Genomic DNA, 9,693 nt, shown 5'->3' with positions numbered 1-9,693 from the left:
TACTCTTGCTAGAGTACCATTTTTGGGAACTCTACTTACCTCTGCTGGTGGTGCTGATTGTTTGGCAGCATCACTTCTGCAACTCTGCAGTTCTACAGTCAGCAGCTGTGGCTACAGTGTGCACTGTACACAAGCATAGACTATTTAGTCATATTTAATTGTTATTGTAGACTTTAAACACTGTAAAGGCTTTTTATTAATTCAAGGGCTTCAAGGTTTTTATTCCCATTAATTTATTTATCAGAAAAAAACATACAAACCAAATACTATACAGGACAAGTGTGTAATATGTCACATTACAAGAGGAATAGCTCATGGGTGAACATTTCCAGAGTATACATCCATACTTTCAAATCTAAAAAAAAATACTGAGAATGAATCGACAGCATTAAATATCTCCTTAAAATGAAAAGCAAACAGCAAAAAAAAAAAAAACCCACTAATGTGTTTATCTTTACAGTTATCCTGTTTCGGCTTTTTTTAAGCTGATAATGAGGAATGCAGCGTTTTCTGATCATTATTTAGCAACTCCTTTGTCCAAGTATCAAACGTTTTTCAAAACCTGTACATATGCATAAAATATATATTCAAGAAATAATCCAACACTAGTGTTATAGAGGAAAATATTTGTATCTTCTCTTTGTCGGAGTCAAAAATTAAAATTGGATATTTCATTTATATACCGATTTATTTAGTTTCCGAACCTCTTGTTGTAGATGATTTCCTCCTTCTTTTTTATTCTACATCATTTTCTTCTTCATCCTCCACCCCAGGCAGCTCTTTTTCTGGGAGCAGACCGTAACTGTTGAGGAAAGCTTCAACATCGGTAGCAAAGAACTCCTCGTTCATATGCTGTGTGCAGGACAGGAAGTTTCCTATGAGCTCCCCGGCCTTGTACACCAGCAGCGTAGGTAAATACTCATCAGAAAAACGTTCGGCAGCACCGGATGAGACGGCATCAATCCTGCAGAACTTGACAGTGGGATACTCTGTGGCCAAGCAGTCCAGGCAGCTATTGAGCTGCTCGCATCCTTTCACCCCAATCTTGTAAATGTGAACGACCACCACTGTGCTGTGATGCTCCTTCTCGATGACTTCGAGGAAGGCCTCGCCACTGTCCAGGTCATGCACACCTTCAAACCTGGGCCCAAAGCTGAGCTTGCTGTGCATCTCTTCCATGCATCGTCTCCTGTATTTCTTCAGACATCCTTCATCCTCCTCTTTAAGCAGTTCATACTCTTGGACACTCATCTAGGAAAAAAGGGGATTTTAAAGCAGGGCTCAATGAACACCTGAAAAATTGATGACATCAGTTACAAAAAAGAATCATTTTCAATCTTTTCTCGTGTTCCTACAAGCTTTTCCATCTCAGTCTCTAAAATCTATATCATGGTAAAGCAGAAAACCTTTATAAAGCAATATTGGCATTTAGAGCAAGTTCATGCTAGCCTCGTGAGACCATCCTGATCTCGCGAGCTTTCAAGATTTCACTCGCAGATCAGTCTGGAGACTCTCCGTTGAAGAAAATTTGGAGCCGTTCACCAAACGAACATCCAATCAGCGTTGGCTTTGAGGCGGGTTGAGGTGTGCCAGTTCAGTCTAAAGAACATGGCGGCTTCAGCCGATGAAACTAGCGTTAGCGTGGCTATCGAGCAAGCATTTATCGGAATTACAGAGTATTTCTTCACTGAAAGAAGAGCAAAACACTGCTCTGGAGGCGTTTCTCAGAGGAAAAGATGTTTTTGCTCTTCTCCCGACTGGTTTTGGCAAGAGTTTGATCTATCAATTGGCTCCTCTTCGTCGTCGCTCTGTTAGTACGTCATATGCTTCGTTGATCTGATTGGTTTATTTGGCCCGTCTATCACCAACATAGGCCAATCAGCTAACCAGTATTTTTGCCCCTTCCCAAAATTACTTCAACGGAAGGTTTCCAGATGGATATGCGGAGCAAATCCAGCAAATCCATCTGGCGGAGTCAGGTTAAGTTAATGCAGCATTAAAAAAATATCCTGTCATCTGGGTAAGCTCGAAAGGTATTGCGGTTGTACCTTGCGGTTTAGGTTAGCTCTGGAGTCATCTTTTGATTTATTAGGGGACGACATTTGCCTCAGAAGTTCCTTTTTTGCAGGATGCAAATTTTCCCGGTCCATACTTTCCAACTTAAACCTCCTCCAGTCATTAATGACCCCCTTTGGACCTACAGAGAGAACAAATGCAAATGTGTGATCAGTGCATCGCTGTGCAATGCAAGGTTTCTTGATAAAATGTACATTTCAGGGAGAAGAACTTGAACCAAGCAAATAAAGTTGGCAAAGCATGTCCTGCTTGGTCACTAAACAATGTCAGTTGAAGTCAGACTTCTGCCAAAAGGGCACGCCTGCAGTAAAAACTCATACAAGCTGTTTCATTTAAAACATGTGCAAGTAAACTACTTTCCACAATAGGGATGGAGCGGTTTATGAAAACCGTCCGAACCGTTCGGTTCGACTGTCTCGGTTCGGTTCGCATGTGTTTCGTTCGGTTCATGCGCTGCTCCTTTTTCTCATAGGCGAAGCGTGTACACTCCAGAGCAGAAGGTGGCGGTACTGCGACCAAAGCCAACCACCAGTAGTAAATAAGAAGAAGAAGAAGCGAAGCAGCGTAGCCGGGTGTAGCAGAAAAAAATCAGTTGTTGTGGAGAATTGTGTGGGTATGGCGAATGGGAAAGAACAGGAGTTGGAAGACGCGCCAGCAGCACTTTATAGGTCTGCTGTATGGGACCACTTTGCATTTAGAGTGACCTACGATGACGGCGGAAAGAAAGTTGTGGATAAAAGTGCAACAGTGTGCAAGCATTGTGCAACACGTTTTGTTTATGCTAACAGCAACACCACCAACATGTCATGCTAACCCCGAAATCCCACATACTCCATCAGCGCTCCGCCCCGCTGCGCTCCAGACCGCCTGCACAAAGCAAACCCTACAGCCTCCACTGTGGCTCCCGTCCGCTCCACTCTGAGTTCCTTGGAGATCGTAGAGGATTTTGTGAACCGTTCCACCCCTATTCCACAATCATATGGATCGTTTTATCTGTGCAGATTCAAAACCATGAGGCCAACAATATATCCCAAGCATCAGTTAGATCTGAAGCATCTTGCTGCAAATGCTGAAGGACCTAAGCTGCCTTAGGAAGTACAATTTCCTATGTTCCTTTTTTGTTAACAGTTTCAGTGTTACATCTTCAGTTGAGTTTGTTGTCCAGTTGAACACCAAGATATTTATACTCCTGCTCCACTTCTCCTATGGTAGTAATCGGTTTTATAAATATTACATCACAGACATTGTGGTTCCGGGATCTAATCAGTACTTTGCCTGGGCTTCACTCTTTGGCTACAGCCCATAAGTGCAACCCAGAGCTTCGGGGATGGATGGATGGTGATCGTTGTTCTAATATTTTTTGATGATGCCCGTGTAATTTCCAATCCCAAACAAAGATTTTGTTTGCATAAAAATAGATTTTAGTCTTAAACTGTCAGGATTGAATCCTGTTCACCCTGATAAAGCATCTAAATCTGGGTTTTCTGTAGATTTGACAGTGAATTACTTTCGTTTGGTCTCAGCATTGACAAGCCCTGTAGAGTATCCTGTTTGCAATCCAGAGATAATCTTTTCTTTCGAGGAAGTGAACTAATTAGCCTGACGTTTCACAAGAAAAAGATTAGACCATCTGTTAAACTGCTCTCTTCTTTGCGTTGGTTTTCCTTTCCCCTGCTTTAATCCTCTCCCTTTGTTAGCCAATTATCTCTGTAGGAACAAAATGTTTCAGATGTTTTCTACAAGGCTTTCAACTGATAAACAGATTTTTGAAAGAATTCCACTTGATCGATTTACACAAAGTACCGTGTTTTAAAAAAAAAGGAAAAGGGATCATCTGCTCACCTGTATGCGTCGCCGTCTCCTCCAGATCAATCACTCTGCCAGACATTATGCTCAGCTACCTGTAAAGGAGAAAAGGTGTTTCCCTTCATTTAAATACTTTATCATTCTCCCCTGAGTTTAAACTATGTCTTTACAGATGTAGAATAATTTAGAAAAACTTACAAACAACAAGAGTCCTTTAAATGTAATTAAATTAATGCAGTTTAAGAGGATTACAGGACAGCAATCAGATCCTTGTTCTGCTTGTCATTGCTCCTGAAAGCTACTTTTTGAGCAGATATACAAATGAATCGGATGCAAATTTGCGTTTTGTATTCCATACACTGCTGTGTCATTTCTGTGGTGTCACTGTTTAAGCCAGTAGATAGCGTGACGCATTTTAAGCCGACATCAGATTGGATTAGGGCCTGCTGGGAGTAGTTCTCCCTCCCCGCTTGCAGTCACGATGCTGATCTGGTCTAATGATCTTTATGATCTATCTCCCACTTTATAAATGGAGATTCAATAACTGCATCATTTGTATATGATACTACAGCTGTCTGTGTACTGAGTTACAGGGTAGTGATTTAAGTGAGCAGAAAGTAAAACACAAAAGATGAGGAAAAGTAAGCAAAGAAAGAGACTTGTTTGTTCTAAAGTTAATCCTGTTTTGCAGCCTTATGTTGATTATTTTCAATGTGTGTCAAGTAATAACGCAAATGCAAAACAGTTATTCAAAATATTCCGTTCAATAGAAGAATAAAATCTTTACAGAGCAATAAGATCTTAAAAAGAGATGCCTTCACATGTCTGTATTCTGTTGATTTCGTTCTATTCCATAAGAGCTGTTTTCCTTACCTTTGACAGTCCAGATAAAGTCCTCCCTGTGTTTCAGCAGTTAACCCTGCGCTGCTGTTCTCCTGATCACTTGTCAGCGCTATCTGTTGCTGGAAGCTGTGTGTGTGTTTTTTTTTTTTTTTTTTGTGTGTATGCGTGTTGCTTATCCAGCCAATGAGCAGGCTCTAATGGAGATTTTAAAAAAAGACCCAATGGACCAAACAGAAATAGAGCATAGATCCTAAGAGGATTTTACTTCAGGAATTAGAAGCTTGTGCTTGATGAAGGCCCCGGCTGCGCACAATGAAAGGAAAGAATGGTAAGATCACAACCAAGCTAAATATCAGAATTTTCTCCTTTATTAGCCATTGATTAAACAGAAACATAACAGAGAGGAGCTGCAGTTTTGCATTTGATTGGCATAAACATCAGGGTAGGTTTTAACTCAGGAAAGAACAAAAACACCTCTGAGATGGACTTTTTAAATATGAGGACATTTTTGTCAGAAACTGAAACTTTTTCCTGAAAAAAAGGCTTCATACAACACAAGCACATGATTTAAGTCTCCCAAAACAACTTTAGCTGGGGGCTAGGGAAGAACTAATGACGCTCGGTCATGTGTTTCATGCCTATTTTCAAAACAAATGTTTCCATTATACAGCTGCCTAACTCACCCTCTCTCTGCCATTTCAGATGCTTCAATTTAAAAGCTTAAACTCTTCTCAAACAATTTAAGATAGGACAGACAGATCAGGACAGAATAAGTACATTCTGAGGCTAAATTGGTTTGTAAAGAGGTGAACTGGAACTGTATTTAGACTGTGGAGAATGTGGAGGAAGGGATGATGCTCTACAGCACAGGTCTTCACACTGGAAAAAATCGATATCTAGATTAGTAATTTTTTCTTAAAATAAGAGCATTTGTTGTTGAATTGAGGAGATAAAAGAGACATTTTGCCAATGGAACAAGACAAATTAGATTTAAAATAAGAAAACACAAGTGCATTGTCTTATTTCAAGTGAATATTATCGAATTATCTTATCTTAAGAGTAAAAATACTCATTCCATTGACAAACTATCTCATTTACCTGCTCAAATTAGGGGGAAAATACACGTAATTTAAGAAATTTTTTACTTATTTCTAGATCATTTTTCCTGTGCAACAGGGGTCCATGGCCCCTAGGGGGCCCACAGAGGTACAGCATGACTTTTTTTTTTTTATATTCCTCCTGCAATTTTTTCCACTAATTGAAATGTCTTTAAATCCACATTAACATGAATTCAACACATTGTAGTAAATGGATAAATGGAGGCAGAAGATGTCTTTCAGTCATCAATTAACACGTTCAGCGACACACAGGAGCTCTTTCAAGCTGGGCACCGTTTCATTCACAACACCTGTCCCATCAACCAGGAATCAGAATCAGAAATACTTAAGAATCCCAGGGAGAAATTACTTTTGTTACATTACTCCATCTGTAATAGAGAGACTATAGGACCAGTTGGATAGAACACTATTTCATACAATATATATAATTAGGGGGTCCCGCTCCATCTCGCCATCAGTTTGGGGGTCCTTGGCCTGGAAAATTTTGAAGCTCCCAGCTCTACAGGGTTCCTCTATCCAGTCCTGATGCCTCAGTGTCTCGCACCTTTAGATATTACTGAGCCCCTGCACAGGGGAATCGGATAACCAGGTCATTAAAATGACTCTGCTGAACTGGACTGCATGATCAGGAGGTAATTCAACCATTTGATTCAGCTGCAGTGGATTTAAAAAGCCTAAACTCCCCTGTTCAAAGGCTAGGTTTTTGTCATGTAAAAATGACTGTGAGATAATTTCACAACTTAATGGATTGTGACTTATAATGTTTACAATGCAGTTGAAAAACGGATGTGAAAAAGACACGTGCTCTACACAGCCAGTTCTATGCAGAAATCCCTGCATCTCTTCCAGTGTTGCTGTCGGCCTCTTGACCTCCCTCATTAGTTTTCTTTTCATCGGTTTTGGATGGAGCTCCTGTTCCAAGTACTTTCACTGCTGGGTCATATTTTCTCCACTTGTTGATGACGTTTACTTTGTTTCATGGTATAATTACTTCCTTAGTAATTTTTTGTAGCTTTTATATGACAAATATTTTTGAATAATGAATAGTGAGAATAATAAGCTTCCTCTGAGGCTCTGGGAGCTCAAACACTTGTGCTGGAAGATTCCAAATTCCCCAAAAAATTAAAGAAAAATCCAAAGAAATTATTTTTTTTTTCCAAGTTTGAAGACATGGCTTCCTTCACACCCCTCTTAAACCACCTATATTCTTTGTCCAAAATGTGAACATTCTGTTTGCATTCGGTTTGAGAGGGTGTGAAGGAAGCCATGTGTGTTAAAAATAAAAACAACCTTAAATAGAAGGGGTGGACTCGGATTTCAGCTCTCAAAAACCTACAATTCAGTGATTGAGTTGATTCATCCCCGCTATCATTGCAACTCCCACCCCATCACAGGGGAACAGAGCACCTCACCTGTTCAGCCAGGCCAACAATTCCCTTCAACGACCCCCCCTTACAGACACAGGTTTCGGGTATTTACAGGCTAACAAAGAATCCAGACCTGTTGGTTCAATTTGCATGTTTTCTAAACCAAAACAATACTAGATAAAATCGAAATCTAGATAAGTAATTTTTTTTCTTAAAATAAGTGCATTTGTTTTTGGATTGAGGAGGTAAAAGAGACATTTTGCCAATAAAATAAGACAATTTACACTCAAAATAAGAAAACACAAAAGCATTGTCTTATTTCAAGTGCATATTATCTAATTATATTATTTTAAAAGGGAAGATTCTCATTCCAGTGGCAAACTATTTCATTTACCTCCTCAAATTAAGGGTAAATACACTTAATTTAAGATTTTTTTTTTTCCAGTGAAGGCTTTGTTGGGCTCCTGTATAAACCCTCAAACTCGGCGCCATTTCTGACATTTTTAATTGAAAAAGCTTGCTGGATGGGAAGCAAAACGTCTTCAAACTTGGAGAAAAAAACAAATTCCAGCGGATTGTTCTTTAACATTTTTGGAACAACTATGACCTGGATGACTGATGCTGTTCACCAGCGTGTCTGCAGAAATGTTGGGATAAAGCTACTAGAACAACTGAAATGTATTTTGGGTTGATCAGAATGACTAATTGGTGACAGGCATGTGCTGACTCAAATCAACATGAGTTTGAATCTAAATGGTTAATCTGAACACAGATACATCACCAGTAATATAGGGGTATGCACACTTTTTACATCCACACTGTCTCCGTTTTCTATTTTTACCTAACATCCCAGATTACTGTTTATTTTTTTGTAGCCGAAAGGTTATGGGTGACATAAGAGGTGGAAAAAGATGTGAAATCAGTTATCTTAATGTCATTTTTTTACCTGACAAGAACCTGGCATTCAAACAGGGGATTGTAGACTTCTTTAAATCAACTGTATGTAGAAGAATATGTTGCTATCTGGCAGGTTGTTTTTTACGTCAACATGTCAGCTATTAATGACTAAGTTTCTTCCAGCATTGTTTAAGTGCATAATTGCTGCTGTTTTTATTGCTTTTATTGTAATGTCTATACTCTATATCTTATCATCTTTTACATGTTCAATGTTAAATATTGAATGTTAATGTTAAATGTCATATGTTCTTTGTACTGTATTTATTATTGACCACTGTCATGTTCCGCACTTTATGTCAGTCTGTAAAATGTCAGTCTTGTATATGTCTTGTCCTGGCATGGTATAGAGAGAAAATGTAATTTCATTTCCCTTGTATGTCTTGTGCATATGAAGAAAGTGACAATAAAAGCTGACTTGACTTGACTTAATAGGAACACCCGGGAAGAGGCCAACAGCAAATACAGCTGGTCACTCATGTGAGTAAAAGTTTGCTATTCCAGAGCTGATTCGAAAAAAGCGTTTCCAAATCCCGTTGTTCGCACAAACTCATTTCCGCCCAAAACCACCTCGGGCATGAAAACTTTTTTTGTGAACTTTAGAGAGAGTATTCAAATTTTGCTTTTTCCATCAAGCTTTTCTGATGCTTCAAAAAGCCCATTAGGTAAAGCTGTTGGAAATGCACCTAGTTTGGACCGTAGCACTGAATTCACCTGCAGGATTTCATTCGGAACACATGCAGAGGCAAAAAGAAACCCAGTTTGTTTGACGTTTTCGCTCTTTGCATGACTCATTATAAACCTTTTGTCAATGTTGAATCCTAGCACTGCAAAATAGATGTGTAAGGGCTACCCATGCATATCACCTGTCCTCGGAACGGTTGTTGGAACAGTGTTTGACTCCTGTCCTTCGACTCTCTGTCTCTGCCTTGTATTTATTGGCTTAAAGGATTAGCTGGACTTTGATATTCAGGCATACAGAGAATGTATGTCAGGTTGAGTTACGTTACCGGATAAGAAGTGGTAGCTAAAAATGGAAGACTGCAGTTTTTTTCTCCTGCATTTTTTTGTTTAGACTATTTATGTCAGCATCATATTACAGCCCAAAATTAGACCTTTTAATCCATCTGTCTGTCATTATAGAAAAGATTGCATAAGAATAACAAAAGGGTTTGAGGACCAGTCAGAAAAGGCTTTTAGGAAATATTTCTGGTGCCAATCAGAACATGTATAATAAGGAGAAAATGTCATATTTTGGAGCCATAAAATCTCAAAATGATGGTGTATATAAAATGAGTTACAATTTTTTTATTCAATTCCTTTATAAAACCTCAAAAAGCCTTTGGATGCAGGACTCTTTAAAATGGACATAACAGCCAATTTCTATATTTAATAACATTGTTTTCTGAAGATAAAAACAATCCTTCCAATCAAAATATGTTAAATCTCACAATATATAACAGAAAGAAAAGTCAAATAATGAGACATGAGTGTAGTTTGTGAAAGTTTGATTTACAAGATTTTAAATA

At 38.9% G+C, this 9,693-nt stretch overlaps 1 protein-coding gene across 1 annotated transcript; it reads right to left on the bottom strand.

Annotated features, from left to right (window-relative positions):
* Positions 1–200: 200 nt before the first annotated feature.
* On the bottom strand, positions 201–4,869 carry pdcb (phosducin b). The gene is made up of 4 exons (XM_038291727.1): positions 4,756–4,869; positions 3,919–3,977; positions 2,049–2,197; positions 201–1,251 (listed from the first exon to the last, which is right to left on the bottom strand). Exons 2-4 carry the CDS (start codon positions 3,962–3,964, stop codon positions 736–738), a joined length of 711 nt encoding a protein of 236 aa, XP_038147655.1. The 5' UTR covers positions 3,965–3,977; positions 4,756–4,869; the 3' UTR covers positions 201–735.
* Between the last annotated feature and the right edge of the window lie 4,824 nt (positions 4,870–9,693).

The sequence above is a fragment of the Cyprinodon tularosa genome, unplaced genomic scaffold, assembly GCF_016077235.1.
Source record: "Cyprinodon tularosa strain WSP-4 unplaced genomic scaffold, ASM1607723v1 ctg30, whole genome shotgun sequence".
NCBI lineage: Eukaryota > Metazoa > Chordata > Actinopteri > Cyprinodontiformes > Cyprinodontidae > Cyprinodon > Cyprinodon tularosa.
Note: the sequence above shows the minus strand (reverse complement) of the source record. Positions and strands in the feature narration are given on the sequence as shown.

What these genes read in the sequence shown, in the direction of transcription:
- pdcb (XM_038291727.1), bottom strand. Translation starts at nt 3,964, where the DNA reads ATGTCTGGCAGAGTGATTGATCTGGAGGAGACGGCGACGCATACAG. An exon ending in GGAGACGGCGACGCATACAG is followed by an intron (nt 2,198 to 3,918) that starts GTGAGCAGATGA and finishes TTCTCTCTGTAG; the next exon opens with GTCCAAAGGGGGTCATTAAT. An exon ending in GAGCTAACCTAAACCGCAAG is followed by an intron (nt 1,252 to 2,048) that starts GTACAACCGCAA and finishes CTTTTTTCCTAG; the next exon opens with ATGAGTGTCCAAGAGTATGA.